The sequence below is a fragment of the Balaenoptera ricei genome, chromosome 8 (genome assembly GCF_028023285.1).
Source record: "Balaenoptera ricei isolate mBalRic1 chromosome 8, mBalRic1.hap2, whole genome shotgun sequence".
Lineage (NCBI taxonomy): Eukaryota > Metazoa > Chordata > Mammalia > Artiodactyla > Balaenopteridae > Balaenoptera > Balaenoptera ricei.
In genome coordinates this window covers 14,877,436-14,901,070 of record NC_082646.1, presented here as the reverse complement: position 1 = coordinate 14,901,070, position 23,635 = coordinate 14,877,436, and the positions used below count along the sequence as shown (strand labels likewise).

The 23,635-nt window shown below is 48.9% G+C and overlaps 1 protein-coding gene across 1 annotated transcript in view; it reads right to left on the bottom strand.

Annotated features, from left to right (window-relative positions):
• The window catches only part of DSCAML1 (DS cell adhesion molecule like 1), a 348,912-nt gene that overhangs the window by 22,690 nt on the left and 302,587 nt on the right, over positions 1-23,635 (bottom strand). The window contains exons 15-19 of the mRNA XM_059929303.1: positions 18,911-19,078; positions 17,652-17,722; positions 12,252-12,492; positions 8,722-8,868; positions 6,268-6,423 (exon numbers count right to left, since the gene is read on the bottom strand). Of these exons, the coding sequence (XP_059785286.1) occupies positions 6,268-6,423; positions 8,722-8,868; positions 12,252-12,492; positions 17,652-17,722; positions 18,911-19,078 (783 nt within the window). The remainder of the gene's footprint in view (positions 1-6,267; positions 6,424-8,721; positions 8,869-12,251; positions 12,493-17,651; positions 17,723-18,910; positions 19,079-23,635) is intronic.

Sequence of the window (23,635 nt, the reverse complement as noted above, 5' to 3'; positions counted from 1 at the left end):
TTTACCTTTCTGAGCCTCAGTTTCCCCATCTATAGGGACATAACAACCACATTAAAGGTCTGTAGTGAGAATTAGTGCTAATTAAAATAAAGCACCTGGCATGGTGCCTAACACATAGAAGACGCTCAGTAGATTGTAACAACTAGTATTTTTGCATTCCCTCCCCTGACTCTCAGCTTTTAGCACCTACCTCAATTTTTAAAATCTAATAAGTGGTCAACAATTCTAGGTTAAATAAAATAATTAAAAACAGCATCATCATCCATCCAGGGACCTGAACCCAGAAGCTGGCAATCATCCTTAACTCTGCCCTTCCTCACTGCTACAGCCTTGCCATTTACCTCTGCCAGGGGTCTCTGCAGTTTCGGGATTCAAGGGGGTCTATGGATGGCCACTGGGGCAATTTGCAGTGTTCAAATCTTCTCTGTTGTTGCATACTTTTTTCTTCTTATCAGTTACTGAGAGAAATATGTTGAAATCTCCCACTACGATTATAGATTTATCTATTTATCCCTGTAGTGCTGTTGGTTTTTGTTTTATGTATTTCAAGGTTATTAAGTTCATAAAAATTTAGAACTGTTTTATTTGCCTAGTAAATTAAGTCTTTTACCATAACAAAGTGTCCTTCTAAGAATGATTTTTTGCCTTAAAGCATACTATATCTGATATTAATATTCCAGTTTTCTCTTAGTTTTGCATGGTATGTCTATCTTTTTCCATCTTTTCATGCTTAACTTTTCTACACCTTTATGTTTTCGATGTCTCCTATAAACGGCACATATTTGGGTTTTGTTTCATTGCTAGCCAATCTGGCAATCTTTATCTTTTAATTGGAGAATTTAGTCAATTTATCTTTAATGCTATTACTGATATATTTGGGTTTAAATATCCCATCTTACTAAATACTTTCTATTTGTCCCACCTATTGTTTTTTCCTTTGTGCCTTCTTTTGGATTGAGTATTAAAAATACTCTATTTCCCCCTCTCTGTTAGTTTTGCTATAATACAGTCTTTAATTACTTTTAGATTACAATGTGAATCTTTGCCTTACCAAAGTCTAACATTATTAATTGGCACTTTTCTTCTCAGACAATGCAAGGACTTAGAACTTGCATTTACCCTCTCTCAATTTACATGTCATTGTTGTATATTTTAATTCTGTATATATTTTAGATCCCCCTTCAAGACGATGACATGATCACCATTTTATGCAATCAATATTGATTTCGATTTACCCATATATTCACCGTTAATTGTTCTTCTTTCCTTCCTACATCACTGGGTTTCCACCTGGGATCATTTTCCTTCTAGTGAAAGAATACCCTTTAGTATTTCTTCCAGGACAGGTAGGCTGATGATAAATTCTCTCAGTTTTTTTTTTGTCTGAAAATGTCTTTATTTCATCTTAATCTTGAAAAATATTTTTGCTAGGTATAAAAATCACAGGTTGATAACTACTTTTTCACACATACTTTAAATATACCATTGTATTGTTTTCTGGCTTCCATTGTTTCTGGTAAGTTAGCTGACAATCTAATTTTTGCTCCTTTGAAGGTAAGTGGTCTTTTTTTCCTCCGGTTGCTTTTAAGATTTTTCTCTTTGTGTTTGTTTTTTAGCAGCTCTATTATGATAAGCCTAGGTGTGGATTTCTTTAAGTTATTGCCTGTGAGGGTTGTAGAGCTTCGTGCATTTGGGCTTGATGTCTTTCACAGCTTTGAAAAGGTTTCAGACATTTTATCTTCTGCTCCATTCTCTTTCTCCTCTTCTTTGGGGTATCTTCTCACATCTTCTATGTCCTTGACATTCAGAATGTGGTCCATGGATGAGCAGTAGTGTCACCTGGGAGCATGTTAGAAATGCAAAATCTCAGGTTCCACCCTAGATCTACTAAACCAGAATCTGAATTTTAACATGATCCCCAAGTGATTTGTATGCACAGTAAAGTTTGAAAATCACTGCTCTATATCTCTTATTTGCTCTTTTATTTTCCATTCATTTGTCTTTATAATATCAGAAGATATTATCTTCTGACCTATCTTCCAGTTCACTATTTATCTCTTTGGCTGTGATTAATTTGTTGTTAAACCCATCTAGTGAGTTCTTAATTTCAGTTATTAATAGTTTTTATTTCTAGATTTTCCATTTGATAGCTTCCAATACTCTTAAAATTTCAAATTTCAATTGTTAAGAATCATTATTTTAAAGTCCATATTTGATAAAACCTATGTTTGGAACTCTTGTGGATCTGTTTTGTCTTTTTTTTTTTTTTTCTGCTGGCTTTTGTTCACATTGTCACCATTATTTTTTACTGTATGCCAGACACATTATTTGCAAAATTGTTTGTGGAAATAATTTGAGGTCTCAGGTGATGTAATCTTCCTAAAGAGAGAATTCATGTTTGCTTCTGACAGGCACCTGCAACCTGGGGCACTAGCAACCTGAGGTCACCTCAATCTAATTTCTAGGACTGAGATGATTTGAGGCTGAGCTACTTCTGGTCCACTTTTAATCTTAGAGTTCTGCCCTTCATGGTCTCAACTCAAAGTAGGTGGGGGTGGGGGGGTGAGGGGGATGGGAGGAGGGTTCACCAGACAGACCCACACACCCTAGCAGGCCCTGGCCTCCAATTAATGTCTTTCTAGTACTGCTCAGTTTCTCAGTCACTGCCTCCAGATTCAGCAAATGCCCCCGAGGGCAAGAGCTGTTCCAAATACCAGGCTCACCTCCTGGGCCTCCATTCTCCCTCGGATCCTGGCCCAGTAACTCTTTACTTTCCTGCCAGCTCTCTGATACCTTGAAGCAAGTATTAAAAAATATTTTATTCATATTTCCTAGTGTCCCAGCAAGGAGGAGAGTGGGTTTGAGTTACCGCGTCTACCATTCCTGGAAGTGGAACTCCTCTGATATGTTTCCCTAGACGTGTCCCTCCTCCTCCCTTCATCCTCACTGCTGCTGAACTAGCACACACCTTCCTCTTCTCTGTCTAGATGCCCACAGGTTCTAAGAGGCCTCTCTGACCCAAGTCCTTATCTCCCCCATCCCCTTCCTGCGATCAATCCTCCGTGCTTCTACAAGAGTTACCGTCCTGACACGCGGCTCTAGTTCAAGCCTCTTCCTCAGTTAAAGACATATAAAGTGGTCTAAAAATCCAACCCAACTTTGCACTCCGAGGCCATGTAGCTAGGTCTGGTATTCACAGGGGAGACAAGCGGTAGGCAAGAGGTTTTGTAGCGCATGAACTTAGTGCAGCCAAGCCAGCCTGAAACCAGGCTCAGACTGAGAGATCTGGACTTAAGAAATGAGCTTGAATTGATATGTTTGCATTTTATCTTTTTATGTATCTTGCCTTTCTCTCAATTTTCTGGTAATTTTTTTCCTTTGGCAAAATGCAAATTCCTGAGGGGGAGTGATAGCGGTGGGTACGGAGTCACAGAGTCTTCAGATTAGGGTATCTGTCCCATGGCGCAGCTGGAATTGGAATGTGGGTCTGTCTGCTTTCCAAGTCAGCTGAGTAACAACTGTAATGACCACCACCTACAAATGGGAGAATCTGGTGGAGCTGGAGCAGCGCGGCTGGGGCGGGCTTGGCTGTCCACCTACCCCTCTGCTATCATTCCTTCCTATTCCTTGCACACAGAGTCTCACTCTTGCTTGGGTCACCCATGCTCCTCCACCCTTCAGAGAAAGCTGTCTTCATCACCTACACAAGAGGATTTATCAGGCGTAGAGTAAGTCAGCCATGATAATTCCATTCTCCTTTCAGTGACTAGCTTCGCTAGAGGCATATTGCCCCACTGTGGCCAATGGGAAATGAGCATAAACCTGTTGAGGGGATTTCTGGGAAAGGTTTCTTTTACTCCCAAGAGAAGCCCATAGGAAGAGACTGCTTCTCTCATCCTGAACTCTGTCTTGTCTGGCGTGATGCCTGGAGCTGCAGCCTTCTTGAAATCATGGGAGGAACAGCTGACAGGCTGAGGATGGCAGAGCAGAAAGATCGGAATCACTGCGTTAACCAACCCTGGAGCTGCCCTACTCAACAGTTCTTGTTATATATGATAATAAATATGCTTATTGCTAAAATCAACCAAAGGCGTCCTAACCGATACAAGTGGTATGATGGAAAGTATAGAGGCTAGGGAGGCAAGAAAGCCTTGATTTGCCACCCATTAGCTCTGTGACCTTCAGCAAGTTGCTTTAGTTCTCTAGGGCTCCATTTTCTCATCTCTAAAATGGAAAGAATACCTAGCCCATAGGGCTATTGGAAGGTTAAATCATGCTTATGATGGCACGTCACACACATGTCAAGTTATGACCACTGTTCTGGATGAGACTTCATCTGACAGTAGGCTCCTTTTAGCTTAGGCTTCCCTCAAGGGCACCTGCGTCCATCAGAAGCAGTCATTTCATTGCCAGCTCTTGGCAGGTATAAAGCAACCACCATTTGCTAGCACTTGACATTTTAGAAAGGATTCTATAGCTATGTTGTTTCTTACAACGTCTAGAAGAGGCACTGTCCCCATTTTATCATGAGGAAACTGAGGGTCAGAAGGTTAAGTGACTTGCCAATAAGTGGCAGGGCTGGGGCACACACAGTTGCTGTGTTTACCAGTGTCCCTTCCACTCAGTGAAGCTGCTGCCTTGGGACCTGGCCCCTGCCTGTGCGTGTCCCTGTGTGTGGCTCTGTAGGCAGCTCAAGGGTAGGGGGTCGACAGCTCCTTGTAGGGAGGGATGGTGCTCCTAGACCTTTGGATACCCTTGTGGGGTCTCACCTTGGTCAGTTAAACATGTGTAGGTGCTTACAACTCAGGCCTTGCATCAGAATAGGACACAAAAAGTCTGGGGGTCTGGGTGGTTAATTTCTAGAGGCCAAGAAGGTGCCAGTATGTGTGTGTGTGTGTTTGTGTGTGTGTGTGTGTGTGTGTGTCCTTGAGGCCCTGAAAGGGGCCAGGCGCTGAGCACCGTCTCCGTTCGGTCTCCACACAAGACCAGGTGGCTCTGCCAGGAGCTGTCCCAGGAAACCTCGATGGGGGGATTAATGATGGGAAAAGTAGGGCGGGCAGGTTGGTAAATATTTAATTGCTCAGATCTTAAGTGGGGGAGGGGGATGATCTGATGGAATGGGGGGGGCTTAGGGAGAGTAAGGAGCATTTAATCTGAGCGGGTCCGGTCACCAAGTCACCAAGCGCGGGGCTGCACTGGGAACATCTCCATCACCACATTAGAGCCGCTCCTTTTAACTCCTCTCACCCCTCCAGCTCCTGCTGCTAAACTGTCTGGGTGGGACCTAGACTGTGGGTCTCTGTATCCTTTGAATAAACCGAGGCTGCGTGGGAAGGAAGCCATGATGGCAACCACGGCTACCGTTTATGAAGTGCCCACTGTGCGCAAGGCACTTAACACCAACCGACTCTTCTGATGATATAGCACCTGGCTCAGAAGGGTTAGAAGCAACTCAGTGATGGGGTTGGGGGGCGGTGAGGAAGGAAGTGGAAGAGGAGCTGGGAGCTGTGCACGGTCACACACAGCACCTCCTGGACCCAGCAAGGCCCCTGGAGGTGTGCAGCTCCAGCTCAGGCAGGAAGTCTGGCCCTTCTCTCACCCTGATCCCTCCTGGGCTGACTCAGCTCCCAGCCTCCCCCATCTGACTCCGTCACTCTCCCCTTGAGGTCTGGCTCCTTATCTCTGTTTTCTTCCAGTTCTGCCCCCATGGAGAAGGGCTTTGACATCACAGCTCCAAGTGGAAGCACATCCCATTCCCTCCCTGAGAGCCCCCTGCACACCAGAGTCCAGGGCCTGGCCCATGCTGGGGCCTCTGTGGGGTGATCGCCGGGTCCCTAGCCTAGGATATGCGGGGTGATGCTCCTGTTTTCCCCAATCCCCACCGTCTGTATCCAGAGGACAGCAGGCTGAACCCTGCAGGGGAGCAGATGCCATAAAGTATGCTCCTGGGGTGGGGGGACAGGCTTTATCTGGCCTCTGACCCAGTGCTGCAGGGGTGGGGGGTTACGGCGGCTCGTGAGGTTATGCTCGAGTCCCGGTGCACCTCACCCCCACTTACGGTAAGCTGTGTTCTCCCCAAGCAGTGTTCTCCCCAGTGTCCTCAGAGTCACCCTTCAGCGAACCAGAGGGACAGGACGAAGGACGGGGCTCTGCTCTCACCCCTCTCCTTGCGGGAGCAGCGGGGCGGCTCGAGGGCAGCGCCCGGCACAGGCCCTGGGGGCTGCCGCGCGGTCCGAGGCCAGGCCGGGGCCGGAGCAGCGCACTCACCGTCCTCCTTGGTCTGGATGTAGAGCACGCTGCTGCGCACGCCGTCCCCGGCCTGGGTGTAGGCCAGCACCTGCACGCTGTAGTTGGTGAACTTCTCCATGCCTCGCAGCTCCACGCGCTCCCGCGTGGTGGTGACGTTCTGCATCGCGCCCCACTCTGCCGGACACGAGCAGCCCTTGAGTGCGGCCCAGGCCGGCCAGGCCACCGTCCCCCGGCCGCCGCCCCTCCGCCAGGCTGGGCTCGCGGCCGGCCTGCTCCACTGGGCTCAGACCTTGACTCCATGCTGGTGGCGACTAGGGGGACCCTCCACGTCAAGTTCATGGGTGCGGATTTGGGGCACTGCTCCCGGACCACATTTCTCCCCAAGTGGCCCAACCAGGGTGAGCGACAAACGCCAGCCGGGCCTTGGCCCCTAGTCAACCTTGCACCAAATTCAGCTTGATACTCTCCCTATAGGATAGTCCCATCTCTCTATCTCTCCAAGCCACATTTCCCTGTCCTCCACCCAAACCTCTCTCCATGTGAGGGACCCCAGGAGTGACTTGGACCTGGAGGGGCGCCTGGACCAGGTGGCCAGTCCGCAGCTGTTCCTCTTGGCTGCCCGGCACCTCCTTGGGCTCTCGGCTCTCCCGAGGCGGTGGATCCTCGGGGGATGACAGGCTGAGGATGCCTCCCCTGCACCTGACCACTCCTGGACCAGCACCCTGACCTCCTGAGAGGATAAGGGGTCAACCCCCGTTACCTTCTCCCCACCACTGAGGACACCCTCCCTGCAAAGAACCCGCACAGAGAACGCGGGCGAGGCTGGTGGAAGGGCCAAGCCTTCCTCGGGCTCAGCGAGGACCTGTCATCCTGGCTCTGCCAAGGAACGTGCTGTAGACTCTGAAGAAGGGCTTAGGGAGAGGGTCCCATGGGATGGCCAGGGCCTTAGGAGGAGGAAAGAGACAGACTCCTGAGCTTACAGCCCTCCCCCTGGGACTACTGGCTTTTCAGAAAACAGCCCCAGACACCGGCTTGTAGAAGATTAGTGCTGGCAAACCTACCCTGGCGCCTCTCAGGGACCCGGCGCAGGCCAAGGCCCGGCAGAGGGCCCGGCCAGGGGTAGGCAGCAGTCGGCCAGATTCCAGAGGGTGAGGACGCCAGGCCCAGCCTGAGGGGACTCCAGGTCGGTGCAGGGGAACCTCAGAGGCCTGAGTGGTGGGACCTTCCTTTTTGGGAAGGTCAGAAACCAGGGTGGACCTGTCCAGGACTAGAGACAGAGAAAGACCCAGGAAGAGGGCAGCATGGCCATCAATCCACGTTGCCTTTGGAGACTAGAGAGGCTGATGCCTTCCTCACCTGAGGGCTGAGTGGGGACCCACAGGCTTAGAAAAGTGGAAGCAAATTCTGGAAAACGAGGCCCCATCCCTGGCTCAGCACAGATATGTGAGGCCATCTCATCGTATAAGGCCTTGGGAGACCTTCAGGTCTCTGTGTTCTGGGAGGAGATGATGGAGGTGTGGCAGGGAGAGACAACTACTGTCAGCAGGGCTTCTGGGCAGAGCAGAATCCAGGTCGGGAAGGGGAGGGCAGCTGCCACGGAGGGATGACCATGAGCTGGAGTCCCAGGTCCTCCAGGAGAGAAGGGAGGAGCCAGGGAACAAGTGGCAAAAGGCTGAGGCTCTGGGGAGGCAAACTCGTTTCCGTAGTTTGGGATGCTGGGCCTCTGGCTTGCAAGACTGCAGACTTCCTGGTCACTGCAAGGGCTCTGTTACACCAGTGGGCAGGGGCTTGGTGTGTCTGGGGCTACACAAGCCTGTCTGGACTACTGCATCCCAGGGGAAAGCAGGCACCCGAAGGGTCGGGCCATTGTCTTGTTTTTTCTCCTTCTGCCATTCCTACCCCCAGCTCCACCGTGCACCCTTCTCCAGGTCCTGGGCCGCTCATCTGCACAGACCACATGCCTCACTGCCCGTCTGCCTGAGGGGTGGCTCTCCCTGGGTTCTGGTGGCCCTGCTTCCTCCTCTTGCCCCTTCAGGCCTAGGCGGTGACGGCTTCCTGCTTCTGCTAATCCCATGGGCCCCGTCCTCCCTCCAGACTCCTTGGAAAGCAGCGCCTTCATTAAAGTCTCCTCAGTTGCCCTGTTTGAGCGTGCCACCTGTCCCCTGACTGACATGGCCACAAAGTCCTAATATCAACACATTCCATCAGAAAAGCAAACGTGCCTGTCTCACCCCTCAAATCACTGCCCAACATACTGCTGTCCAGGAGCAGCTGGTGTCCGTCCCCACCAGGGAGATGACTATGTGTACCCCACCCACCCTGGCCCCGGCTCTGACCCCAGGATGACAGGTATGGAGGAGGGGCTGGACTTCCACTCGACATCCCACGGAAGATGCTCAACTCTTAGTATGGATCTCCACCGACCCCGTGCCTCTCGCTCCACGAGCCGGCCACCACTCCCAGCAGACTCACCCCCATCAACGTAGAGTGACCAGAAGATGACCCGATAGCCTTTGAGGACGCCGTTGAGGGTGCTGCGTGGAGGTTCTGACCAGGAGATGACGGCCACGTCGGAAGTTATGGACAGGGCTCGGACGTTCTCGGGGGGCTGGCTGGGCACTGCCAGGGCAGGGGGAGAGTTGAAAGGCCTGGTTAGGAAGGTACAGGACACGTCCACGCGCAGGCAGGGCCCTGCTGCCCAGCCAGAGGAACTTTGGGTTACACAAGTGGGAGGCCCTCCTGATTCAATGAGTCACGAGAGGTTTGGGCTGGTGACCGGGAAGTCAACCCAGTCTCCTTTCCTGGAGATTTGGGTGAATAGAGAGCCTTGGAGCTTGGTTCCTGGGCTCTGGGTGGCACGTTCCTGGTTCTGGGTAAACGCTGGGGGAAGAAGGTGATGACCTCCAGGCATGAGCCCCTGGGGATTCACCAGCAGGCACCACAGCCCAGGGAGTCCACGTCCGCTGAACGTAACAGAACCTGGAGGACCAAGCCAGCGCTGGAGGGATCTGTAACTGATGCTCTTATCTGATGGCTGCCAGCCCTCTGTGTCACCTGAGCTCGGGGTCTGAACCAAGGCCCGGCTCTAGGGACCCTCGTGTCCTCATACCAAGCTGAAGGGAAGGAAAAGAAGGAAAGAGGATTTCAAGCAACCCTGGGGCAGGGGAGAAGAGGTTCCGCGGACACCTTTAGGACCTCTAGGATCATTACATTTTTGTCCCTTGTCCCTGCATCTGAAGACACCAAAATGCTTTGGGTGATGGAAAACACTCTCTAAGACCAACTTGGGTGGTCTGCTCTGCCTTTAACCCTCTCCATCTGAGACCTACCTTTGAGCTTAACCTAATCCCACCCCCTGTGGGCAGCCCTGCTGCATGATGATGATGAGAGACAGTGGTGACACCAGGCCTCAAAGAGCCACGTTGGCGAGTGACAACTTTGGTGGCACTTCCACTGGCTTCTGAGGAGCTGTGGGCAAAGGGAAAGGCCACGTCTGCTTTGCTCTGAGTGGGAGAAAGGAGGCACAGACTGGATAGAAGGTAATTAGATCCCGTTGCCCCACAAGAGGCAACTCTAATTTTTATGAGTATTTAAATGATAATACATCATCCTAACGATCCTCTTTGAGAATGATTATTGTTTCATATTACTTAGGTGTAAAAATATAAGCACCATGTAATTAGGGACCCAGTGTCATAAACTAATACAGATCGCCCGTTCGAACAAAATGAAGGTAATATAATTATGGAAGAGACACTATTGCTAAAGCAGGGGTCCTTGAATACCCCAGGAGGAGTGCTAATATTGCAAGGAAACGATCAGGATCTGACAGGCTAACGAGGGCCTTAATTAAGTATGAAAAACTGCTGAGCAAATGCTGCTGGAAACTTTCATCCCCTTCTCCTCCTTTGTTTGCAAAATGACTCCACAGCCCATGCTGATCTCTCCCTGTTGGTAATCCCAGCACCCACCCCCCACTGCAGCCCCCCAAAGCAAGGGAGGTGGGGCTCTGATGGAGGCCAAAGGTGGGCCTGGCCTGGCTGTTTTCTGGGATGGCCCCAGTGGACGGAGTTTAGTGTTTGGTCAGGTGTGCCGGGTGGTCTTGGGGCAGCTGTTCTCCCTGGACAGGACTTCCCTGAGCATCCTGCATCCATGTCCCTTGGTCTTGCATCCAGCCCTGCCCCTAAGCAACAGGGTAACAATAGGGTGAAGTAGAAAGAGGACGGGATTCAGGGTCAGGCCTGGATTTTGACCTGGACTCTTCTTCATTAGATGGGCAACTCTGGACAGGTTCTTAACCTCCGTGAGCCTTGGCTCCTTCTATGGGTAATGACCTGGCTGTTAAGGCTGTGGTTCTCACAGGTGCTCCCTACACCAGCGGCATCAGCATCACCTGGGAATGTATTAGAAATGCCCGTTTTTGGCCCCCACCTCAGACCTGCTGAAGCACAACTCTGGGGGAGGGCCCAGCAATCTGTTTACAGCCCTCTGATGTGCGCTCAGGTTTGAGAACCACTGTGTCAGAGCACTGCTTGGGATTGGTACTGATGGTACTAAGAGGCGACAAGCTGATCTTCCTCAATCCAGCCAGGCCCGTGGCCAGCATCATGGAAGGGAGCGGGCTGATGGGGGGCTGGTGAGGCTTCGGGATGGTGGAGGGGGTCGGGGAGCTGGTGGCAGTGTAGCTCAGGTGCTTCTCTGTACCTCTCCGCATTCTATGCACCTTTCTCTGTTCTGTGTTCTCCCTTTTTCCCAGGGGCCCAGTGCTCTGGGGCTACTGACACCTGCTCCCTCTCAAAGCCTAGCTCGTGCCCCAGAGCAACTAAATGGAAATCTCTGGGGATGAAGCATCAGGATTTTTAAAAGTCCCCAGATAATTCCAACTTGTAGCCAAAGTTAAGAACCACTGGTACGAGCTAATCTACTCTCAGGGGTTTCTGACCTGATGCATCCTCCCTCCCAAGGGTGTCTGCCATTTTCAGAGAGAATGAGGCAGGAAGAGGGCATTGCTTAACAAAAGGATGGAATGCTTAACAAAATGGTGGAATGCTGGGTATCCTGATGGCCATGGGGTGATGGCTTTATGTTACTGGGGCAGTCAGTTCCCTCCCTCTGCTGGGGGCAAGCTCAGACTTAGTGACAGGTTTTAATCTCACATCCTTGTTTTAGGCAGGAGCAGCAAGACGGAAGCTCTGTTTAATCTGCTCTTTGGGGGGCTGTGACCAGCCCGGCTCTATCTCTGGGGGGCATCAAGGGTCACATCTCCTCTCCCTTCCTGGCACAGGCTCGGGTACCAGCTGGGTCTTCTCTGTGCCTGGAGAGCAGGCAGGCTCCTGCTGCCTTCTAACCCTCTCCCCCGAGAAACCGGGCCCCTTAATTCACTCATCAGACTTGGAGTGCTCTCCAGTCCTCAAAGAATTCAGTTTTAAAAATCAGGCCCTAAATCCTCTGTCCATGGACCTTGGGATATCGTAACTCCACAGTCTCATCTCAGGTCCCTAAAATAGATGGTGGACAGATTCCAGCCCAGAAGTACAAACGTAACGTGGCTCCTGCCCTTTTTCCAACCTGGAGGATGTAAGGGAGGAGAAACAGGACCCAGAGTGCAGAGGAAAGAGCTTGGGGACAAAGATGGGTGAGGGGCCAGAATGAGGAAGAAGGAAAAGGCAGAGGGAGAAGCACTGATGGAGAGTCAGACAGGTGCACAGACAGGCGCTCAGACAGGCCAATAGATCAATAGAGAGACCGATGGGCAGAGCATTAGCAAGCGATGGATAGAGAGCCAGCCAATGGATGGAGAGGCCCGGAGTGCTAAATGGACCAAGCATCCATCAAGGAGCCAATGGGTGAGAGGAGATGGAGGGATCCAGGGAGCCTGTGTGGATCACAGGACCACGACGGGGCTCAGGAGCAGGGAAGGGTCCCGAGCCCTCCCTGGCAGCCCTGGCTCTGCCCACAGCTGAGATCTGTACCCACTCGCTACGCTCTACTGGTGCCCTCACCATCCTCCAGCGTGGTGGCATTGATCTCGCTGGATGAGGGCCCCGTGCCAGCCCGATTGAAGGCCTGGACCACCACCCCATACTGGGCGAACTTCTTGAGGTTGTCCAGGGTGTAGACCTCGCTGTCTCCAGTGGCCTTCATCTCCACGATGCTGTACTGCCCATTGCTGCCAGGGCTGTTCTCTCTGTAGCCGATCTGGTAGCCCCGGATGACGCCGTTCTGCAGCTCCTTCTTGGGTGCCTGTGAGTATGGGGTGGGGTGGGGAGGAGACAGACACAGTGACATTCTTAGAGGATGCTCTTTTTTTAAAAAATAAATTTATTTATTTATTATTTATTTTTGGCTGCATTGGGTCTTTGTTGCTGCGCGTGGGCTTTCTCTAGTTGCGGCGAGTGGGGGCTACTCTACGTTGTGGTGCGCGGGCTTCTCAATGCGGTGGCTTCTCTTGTTGCGGAGCAGGGCTCTAGGTGCGTGGGCTCAGTAGTTGTGGCACATGGGCTTAGTTGCTCCACGGCATGTAGGATCTTCCCAGACCAGGGCTCGAACCTGTGTCCCCTGCATTGGCAGGCGGATTCTTAACCACTGGGCCACCAGGGAAGCCCTGAGAGGATGCTCTTAAAACCAAAGTCAGATCATGTCACTCCCTTGCTTCCAAGCCGTCAAAGGCTCCCATCTCACCCAGAGTCAAGGCTAAAGTCCTTACAATGGCTACAAAACTCTACGTGATCTGACCCCACCCCCATGCCTCTTGGACCCGTCTCCCCTCCCCCATGCTTCCTATGCTCCTGCACACACCTCTTTGCTGTTCACACCAGGCACATTTCCATCCAAGGGAACACTCTTTCCTTGGATATCTACACGGCTTGCCTCCTCAACATTGTGGTGTCCTTGCTGAAATGCCGCCTTCTTAATGAGGCCTTCCTTAAGCTCTTCTTGTAAGATTGCCCCCTGCCTTCTGTCTAGTGCTCCTTACATTTCTTCCTGGTTTTATTTTTCTCCATGGCAGTAGTGTCATCTGACATTCTATATAGTTTACTTATGTCTTTGACTATCTGTCCCCATTGGGATGTAAGTGCCGTGGGGATGAGGAGTGTTGTCTATTTTGTTCTCAGTGTCTAGAATGGTGCCTGGCATGTAATAGGCCTTCAATACATATTTATTGAATAAATGAATGGGTGAATGAATGAATGAATAGGGATATCATTTGGTATGGGCTCAGGGGCCCAGGAGAAATGCAACAGCAGACAAAACGTAACCAGATGGAGAGGGAGGTAGGTAATTAGTTTGAATAAAAAGAGAGAGTCCCAAGATACCACTTCACACCCACTAGAATGGCTATTATCAAAAAATGAAAAATCACACACACAAAAAAATCACAACTGTTGGTGAGGATGTGGAGAAATTGGAACCCTGGTGCATTGCTGGTGGGAATGTAAAATGGTGCAGCCTCTGTGGAAAGCGGTTTGGCAGTTCCTCGAAAAGTTAAACATAGAATTACCCTATGATCCAGCAATTCCACTTCTGAGTATATACACAGAAGAATTGAACGTAGGGATTTGAAGAGGTATTTCTACACCCATATGCATAGCTGCATTCTTCACAACAGCCAAAAGGTGGCAGCAACCCAAGTGTGCACAGATAAATGAATGGATAAACAGAATGTGGTCTATACACGCAATGGAATATTATTCAGCCTTAAAAAAGAATGCAATTCTGATATATGCTACAGCACAGATGAACCTTGAAAATATGGTAAGTGAAATAAGCCAGACACAAAAGGACAAATATCGTATGATGCTTCTCTGAGGTACCTAGAATACGCAAATTTACAGACACAGAAAGTAGAATAGAGGTTACCAGGGGCTGAGGATGGATGGGTGGGGAGTTAGTGTTTAATGGGTACAGAGTTTCTGTTTGGGATCATGAAAAAATTCTGGAGATGGACAGTGGTGACAGTTGCTCAACATTGTAAATGTACTTAACGCCACTGACTTCTAACACATGAACATGGTTAAAATGTTCAGTCTTATGTAAATACAATGCTATGTATATTTTACCACAAGTTAAAAAAAAAAAGAGTCCTTGACTTTGATGTAGGCCCAGCTCCTCTTGGAGTTGGATTGCCCTTGACATCCTGGCCAACGGCTGGGGTGTGTTGAGAGCTGATGCCTGAAGCCAGCTCCTGGATGGAGGGACAGAGATGGGCGAGGACAGACCGGTGACAAGGGGGCACTTCGGAGCTCTGCCTGGGCCGGCTGGAATGAAGGGCTGATCCCAGCTGGCCAGGCAAAGGGAGAAAACTCCACTGGCATCAGCCTGGAGGGTGGAAAACATACTCTCACCCCCAGCTTGAACCCCAATACACAACCAGCCATGCACATAGGTGTTCTGAGAGAGAACACATCAACGGGTAAACACTCACCAACACAGACATTCTCACATATGATCACACACACACACACACACACACACACACACACACACACACACACTGGATCCCAATATATCCCTTCACATCCAGACCCATCAAAGCAAACATCCCAATCCACACCTACCCATGGCCAGAAACATTTAGACCCACAAATAGAAACTGCCTCCTTTAATGAGGGGGCCTGCCCATCTATATACTCAGAGAGAGCACACACCCCAGTGCATATAAAAACAGCTTGAATCAGGGTTTTAAAGACAATGCAGTTAAATTAAAAGCCCACCTTTTATTGTACTAAAAAACAGTGTGATCAGAAACAATTAAGTTAGTAAAACAGCCCGTTTTTTAAAATTCAATGAATGTTTTAAATGAACTGCATTTTTAAGCTCACTGTTAATGCAATAAAATGAAGTTTTTAATTTAACATAATTGTTTTGAACTCATTAACTAGGTGTGCGTGTATTTAATGGACTTGACTTTTTGTTAATGCCTGAATAATGTTTCTCTCTGTACTTGGGCAGTCCTGTTTGCTAGTTTGTAAGGGGGCAAATTTCTGAATTTGGGTTCATATCTACACACTCACACATTCAGACAGACATCTATTATAGACACAAATATATCTGCAAGGTGCCCTTGTTTTCGCACTGACATATACTCTCCTATTACATACCCACGTCCGTATTGAAACACACTGATATATACATCAGTACACAATGACACATATGCCTACATACACAGAGCCGCCTACACCATGATATACACCTGTATATGTGTGATATACACAGTACCACGTCACCTTCATTCACATCCAAATATACTGGCAGAGGCCTTGCATAGGCATTCAGGCATACCCTGCTACATACATATAGATATTCACATATTTTTATAAATCTTGACACATGTTCCCTCCCTCCCTTCTTCCCTCCCTCCCTCTCTCTCCTCTCTCCCCATATGGCCCCACCTCCCCCCAAACAGGCACACTCAGGATTTAAATCAATCTTAACAATATTTCTCTGAAGCATTAAGAAATCAATAGGGCTGATTGCAAATTTATGTCATAAAGCAGTGGTGACCCATCTCGTGGAAAGAGTCTTAAAATGAAGTGACTTATCTTTCAAGTGAATCTTTATTTTTCATTAATCTGTTTCTTGGTGTTAAAAAAAAAAATCCCCTGAGAAGTCAGCCCCAAGTTTATTGATGGGCTCGTTCATTCTGAAGTTCTAACTTTCTAATCAATTTTATTTTTCATTATGAGACTTTGGAGAAATAAATCTGATTCTAAATTTTTATCAACCTCCAGGTCGGAGCTTTGTAGCCAAATGTCTCAGTGGTTTACATACTTATTCAGCCCTGCCCCACCTCCAGGCTTCCTTGGAGTATTCTCAGGAAATGGGTGCAGAGTCAGGATGCAGGCAAGACTTGGGGACTAGACTCTAGGCTTTACCCCCAGTTTCTGAGAGAAGCCCTGGCACCCAGATCTGAACCTGGAGGGAACCATGGCTCTGGAGGTATCTGCTAGGAGGGCTGGTACCCGGGGAGGACCAATTTCCCAGCCTCTGTCCCACCTTTATCCTGGTCATTTCTCTGGGGAGGGAAGGAACCAGGCTCTGCTGCCTTGTGTGTGTGTATGTGTGTGTGTATGTGTATGTTCGTGTGTGTCATGTGTGTGTACATGCCCAGGCATGTAGTCTTTTTAGGAAAAATATTACTAGGCCCTTCTGAATCTCCTATTCTTGAGTCTGCCTTTTTGAAGGGCCCAGAAGGAGGACTAAAGCACCTGGACTTTTCCCACCAGGAGTCCAAGTCAGAAGATGACCTTGGACTTTGACTCCAGATGTAGATGAGGCAGCCCCCCAAGCCCCACTGTTGAGATGGGAGAGATCCAAGAAGAAGAACATGGATGGGACTCAGAAAGCTCTCTGTTCCTGACCGCCACACAGTGGGCTCTGGTGAGGAGACTGGGCAGGGCCTCCAGACTCTGTGCACTGAAGTTCTGCACCTGTCACGACTTGAATGACCATGGAAATCACCTTGCATCTCTATACCGTGGCCTCCTCTGATGGATGGGGATAAAAATACCTCCTCTGTCCACTCCACAGGAATAGAGGGTAAGATAAATTAGTGCAAGAAAATACTCAAACACTGGAAAATGCGGTGCAACAGGAAGCCATCAAGGATGGGCAGCCCTTCTGTGCCCATGGCAGCGATGTGGCAATGAGGCCAGAGTTACCCAGGAAAGCATTTCTTGGTCCTGCTCAAGGTTATTCTGATCTGTTTCTCTGCCCAGCTGTGGAATTGCCTCGAAGACTTCCCCTCAGTGACAGTCTTCAGATATCCTCTAGATTTACAAGTTTCTTCCCCTTAGAAACGGCTGCAGCACCTACTGGTTTGTTTTCTCTTCAGCTCCCCTCCCCCAGAGCTGGGGAGGGCAGTTATTTTTTAATCCTGATTTTATAGAGGAGGAAATCAAGACCTGAAAAGACCAAGCTCCCTCTTCAATGCTTTACCATGAGAATATAGGGGGTGGCTTCACCCTACCTCCCAGCTCTAGTCACAGGGCCAAGATGAGGGTGAGACTCTGTCATTTCATCTCCCATAATCCACAGGGCCCCTTTGAAATTTACATATAATCAATTCTAACTACAGACTTATTACAACATGTGGGGTGTGTAGGACAGACCAGCATGGTGGAAGAACCATCTTCCCTCCTTGGCACTGACAAATTCTTCATCTCACCCTAGGCATGGGCCTCCATAAGAGAGTCAGGGTGGAGAAGGGAGTGGGGATTGGTGAGGGAACAAGCCCCTTTATCCTCCTCTCTTTCCACCCCTCCAACCTCATGGATTTAGCAATAAACAGGGTTGGGCACTGTAAGAGACCAAAGACTAGCTAGTCTGTTGGGGTTTCATTTGTAGATTGAGAGCGGAAGAAAGGAGGTATTTCAGAGGAAATTGCCTTTGAATTTACTTACCTTCCAGGTCACTTGGATGCTCTGTGAGGTCACTGGCTGCAAGGTTACATCCATGGGGGGCCCATCAGGAGCTGGGGGGTGGTGGGGAGAAACAACATTATGAGTCAAGTCTTGGAAGAAAAGAGTCCTATGTTCTTACTCCCATCCTTGAGCTGGAGGACTGCTGGGGAGAAAGGAAAAGCTCGTCTACAGAAGCAGAGAACCTTTGTTTGAGTCCTTCTGAAATGATCATAGGGTTTAAATTTCCCCTTCATTCTCCATAATTTGCTGAAAATATAGCAAACAATGACTATGAAATACTACTCCACATCCAGCAGGCTGGCAAATATTTTTTAAAAGTTTGATAGTACAAAGTTCAGACAAAGATATGAAGTGGCAGGAACTCTTGTACACTGATCATGTGAGAGCAAGTTGGTACAAAACTTTGGAAAACATTTTGGCATTTTTTTGGTTAAAGGTAGAAGTTTGTCCATCTGATGACTGTAACTCTACAACTGCTTATATCCCTTGGGGGGAATGAAAACACACAAATGATACAGCTGTACTGATGACATGAAGCTCACAAAAAGAATATCGATCAAAACAAGGAAGACAGAGAGAATATATGAAGTATGATTTCATGCATATATTCTATTAGAAAATAGGCAAAACTAAACTGCATGGGTTATGTGTACATACATTGTGGTGACAGCATAAAAAAGGAAAGAAAGGAAGTTGGGATACTGGTTACTTCAGGGGGAGAGGTTATAATTGAGAAAGGGCATATGGAGGACCTCTGGTAAGTGGTAATGAGTGTTGGTTATACTAGTTTTTCTTTATTATTATTTGTAAAACTGAACATGTATGTTATATGTACTTTTTGTATTAATTTATATTTTGCTATGACAGGTAAGAGAAAATACAGCAAGGAAAATCTTGTTTAAACTTTCAGGAAAACTTCGTGACAAAAATCACAGGAGATAATCCAGGGCACTAGCACCCCCATCCTTTGCAGATCTAGCAGATCTGTCCTTTCCAGACAGGCTGCGGCCAGGTGAGTGGGGGCAGGACCATGGACAGCTCCCGAAAGCATTGCCTCGAGAACCCCATCTGAAAAAGGTCAGACGGAAGAATCTCCAATGATCCAGAGGCAGACACAAACACCTCGGAATCTCCCCCTTCTCCTCTTCTAACTGCAAGCCCACTGCCAGTGGACAGGGGGGGTGTGGGCCCCAGATGTCCCGAGCCCATGCGCAGGGGTGGCTGGGTGAGGTGCTCACCGGCCTCCTCAGTGCTGATGGTGAGCTCCTTGCTCGGCTCGCTGCGGCCAATCTTGTTGAAGGAATACATGCGGATGCTGTACACGGATGCCGGGTGCAAGTCCACGATGTTGGCCTGGTTGATGGTCGGGGAGATGTTGCGTGTGGACTGCTTGAAGTCCCAGGAATCTGGACAGAGGACATCCATTTCTAACCACAGCCAGGCAAACTCCAGGACCCCTCTCCAGCCTCAAGCAGCGGCACATCCCAATGTCAACTTAGATGCCCAGAAGAGGTCTAGTTCACAGAGACTGAAGCAAGAGAGCCTTCACAACATCACAGAGAACCAAAGGGTTCTGTTCCATTAAGCTCAAGTGACCAAGGGATGCCTGAGGATGGGAGCAGCAAATGCACGGCTTGGAAACTCAGGGAGCTTAACCCTTCTCTGCCCTGGGCCGCCTGGTGAACTCAAACCTCAGATGGGGGTCAGATGAGATGTTTCCTATGGTCCCTTCCAAGATCACCATTTGCTTGCTATTCCTGAGGGTCTGATTGGCCAGTGCCCTTGTTCCTGGTTTCTCAGACCACAGCAGAGACCTGTTGTAACTGTGAGACACCCGCCTCAACCCATGATCCCAGTGCAAAGGGGGAAGCCAAGTCTTATACCCCTTTCTCCTCCTATGTGTGCTTCTGTATTGCCTTTCCCTGTGCATTTGTGTGGTGGTGGTCTTGACTGTTTCTTGGGCTGTCAGGGGGGACAAACCATGTGCCAGAGTCCCTAGGCAAACCCTACCCTCTCTCTCACCAGCGAGAGAATGGTCTCTGAGTCTTTACAGTCAGAAGCCAACAAAGGGACGGGCATGTTCCCGATTCATCCAGGGGGACCGGCAGCCCATTCCAGGGCTAATGTTTAGCGAAAGTGTAGAATGTGAAAAGTACCGGATAAATACCACTCAGGGATACTGTGACAGTAAACACTCGGCGTCTCCAGAGGAATCCAGTCATTCATTCAATATATTTGTGCTGTGCACCTACCAGGGGATTCCAGACAGACATGGAAGGGGTTGCAGTCACAGCAATGCCTCAGCTAGGACCTTCCAAACACAGAATTCATAACCAGATTACATTATTGGCACTTTGCTTCGAAAAGAAACAAAAAGGCAAAGCACGAGGAAACTAGCTGATAGTGGGGCTTAAAAATCTTCCCAGGGCACGTCCTGATGTGACTATTCAGTCTAATTTTCCATGTCTTTTAAATCCACAGTAGAGGATCCTGAAAATTCTCAGTAGAAAAGATTAAATTGTATTCACTACAATTTAACCCCTAAATCAGGGAGGGAGGCTAGCACATTCTAGAACAAATTTTAGGAAGACTTTTTTTTTTTAAGCTAATGCCTGGCAAATCAGGAGAATTGGTTCACTCGAAAAGACTATCCCATCCCCCCAGGTTCTGGTTAATTGAGGTCTTGACGTTTTTCAAAACACCACTTTTAGCCACACAGGCTTGGCATCTGTGAAGGGCACAGGCCCAGCTCCCCATCTGCAGTTTTGCATTTAATTCTTTGGTTTCATGAGCCAAAGTCACAAATGGCAGACAGTGGATGCTCAGAAAAACAGTATTTTCTCCTTGTCTTTTAAAACACCCCAACTGCCCAAGAGTCACTACGGCTGGCAGGTTAAGCCAGAATTGCAAATGTGCAGGCTCTTACTGCTGTGGGTACTGCTTTGGTTTGGGAGGAAATGGGCTAGCGATGCGGAGGCAGGTGTTCACTTCTCTCTGCGGCATTCTGGGAGCTGGGGCCGGCTCACACATCATATATGATTTGCCTGTGTTTATAGGAGAGGGTCAGTGAACATGAGTCAGTACATTCATTTTTGATGAGTGCGGCAGAGGAAGGAGACCACGTGATGTGTCTGAAAACAGAGGGGCTAAAGAAAAGAGGTGCTAATATTTATCAAGCACCTGTGATGTGCCAGGTGCAGTGATGGACACGATTTACTCCTCACTCCTTCCTATGACATCAGCACCATATCTCCACTGCATAGGTGATGCTCGTGTCATCAAGGCTGATGTCTCACTTGGCCTTTCAGGTGTGTTCAATGCTTAGACCTCCCCCTTCTCGAAACACTCTTCTCTTGGGTTTCCTATTAAAACACTCTCTAGCTTTTCCTATTCTCTTGGGTCATCTCTTCACTTTGCAGGTGCATCTTTTTTACCTTAACCATTAATGGTTCGAGTTCCTCAAGGCTCCATCCTAGGCTCTCCTCTCACTCCGTACACTTTTCCCACCGGTGGCTTCTATTTCCATTTACACACAGATAAGCTCCCTGAAGGCAGGAACCATGTCTAAGACTCTGCCCATCTTGCCCACTTGGCACGCGTTGGGCACTTAAAACCCACTGTTGGTTTTAGATCAGAGCCACTTTGCTGTCCTGGACTTTGGACTTTCAGTTCCTCTGCATTTTGTAGTCACAAGAAATACCCTTTGCCTTTCCCTCCCTTGCCTCCTTCAACTGCCAGTCACAGGAAGGTTGGGGGGGATGCCCCAGAGAGTGGCCGCCTTTTGTTCTGCTTTTGCCAGTCATTTGCAGGTGGATTTGCCCTTGTGTTCCCAAATCATCTTTGATGTTGGCACAAAATGGCTCTCTCCCCACAGCGCCTGCAGGCTAATGCATCAGAGTCAAATCTGGAGGTCTCTAGCTGATTTTCCATACTTGATCACTGCCATCTCTCTGACCTGAATAGCTGAAATCAGGGGCCCTATTTTCTTCTCTTTCCTTTTCAGCTCTCAGAGTACTGAGCTGGCTTTGGTGAATATTGTCTCTTTTAATATTCCCTTTCATATAAGCCTGGCTTACCCAGATTAACATATTTCATTAAGGGCTCTCTCTCCCTTTCTTCATCAAAGGGTTTATGATGCAAAATATTCTTCTTAAAAAATAAGGAAGTGGCTGGGGAGATGTCAGTGCCTTCCACTCTGTGGGCTGCTTGCTGGGAGGGGACCTGGGGCCTTTGGTGTTTCAGGGGACACATTGACTGTAGAAGGGGGAGCACTTTGGACGAAAGCCACATCTGGAGCATTTAGCTGCCTGTGCTTGGGAAACAAATCCATTCTGCATCTCTGATTTCCTCCTTGCATCACAGCTCTGAGCCCACCACGACAATCTCCGCAGCACCGAGAAAAGGTTCCCTGGGTCACCACGGCCACTCACCCCCTCCCGACACCAGACCCTCTCACAGCCCCACTCCAGCTCACACAGAACGCCACGCCACATCGGGCTGGCTCGCTCCACGGTGGCTGATGGCGCGCGCCACGAGGCTGCCTTCTGGGCTTGGAGGGCCATCCTCAAAGAACCCATCCCTGCTCCTTGCTTGGAAAACAGGGGCGAAATGTGGTGTCTGCATTTTTAAATCTGCACGGCGCCATCTGATAAATTTGTGTGGACGGTGCTATTTATCATTCAGCATTCATGTATTATTACTCTGCTGCCTGGGGCCAGGAGAAGTCAGCGTGAGCGGGATGGCTTAGAAAGGGAAGACTTGGTAATTTCCCTTGGAAAATTAGCATGATGAGCAACATGGCAGAAAACCTGGCAAAGGCACAGTTGTAACACAGAAGGGGGTCAGGGGCAGATGGTCCAGACCCGGGATGGGTGTGGTCTGGGTCAAGAGGAAGAGGGGAAGGGAAGGGAGAGTGGGGCACAGGATGGGGACCCATGGAGGGTTATTCTGTGTCAGGCTCTGTGCTAGGCACATGCACATAAGTCATCACATTAACGTAATCCCTGCAGCCACCTTGGATTATGTGTTATTGTCTCCACTGATAGGTAGAGATGCCCAAAGACCTTAAGTTGCTTGCTAAAAATCATACAGCCCTGACACTTGGTCAACCCAAGTCTTCTGCTTTGAGAATTGTTCTTGTTCTACTATTCCACCTGCAGGCAGAAGACCTACTTAGACACACACACACACACACACACACACACACACACACACACACACACATGCATGCGCACACATGCCTCTCCCTCCTCTGAGTCATCCATCCGTTCCCTAGGATACCTTTTACAGTTCTCATGTAATTCAGTTTGTGGTGTATTACACATGATTGGATAGTGCTTTGTAATGGTCCTGAAAGTGCCTTCGTGTGTGTGTGTGTATGTATGTGCATGCGAGTGTGTGTACACAGTGTTTATTCTCACTCCAACTGCATTGTAAGCTTCAAGGGCAACACTCTGTCTCCTTGTTCTTTCTCTTTCCCTACCACATGGCTGGTGCATGATTCTGCAAGAAAATTATTGGCACTCAGTACATGTTGCTGACTGACAGACACATATTTCAGCCTGCAAGTCCCACAGGACTATAAATTGCCACATGAAGTATTTGAGTTAGAAGGAGGAGAGGAACTTACATTTTTTAAAGGCTGACTATAGCCCCATGCTAGATGCTTTCTCTTTATTCCTCAAAACAATCCCACAAGGTAGGCATTACTGTTTCCCCCTCACAGACAAGGAAACTGTGCTGTGCTCACAGCCTCTGCCTGACTCCAATATGGTAATTCACTGCAGTTCCCACGGGATTCCTTTTCCTAAGTGCCAGGATAGATGCCTGTCTGAGTGGGGTGGCCTGGAGTAGTCCCACCTAAAGGCAGGAGAAAGGACCAGCCAACTTCTCTGTGCTCTTGATCCTGTGATTTATTTTGCTTTTTTTTTTTTTAACAGGTGCAAAGCCCTTGTGGATGGGAG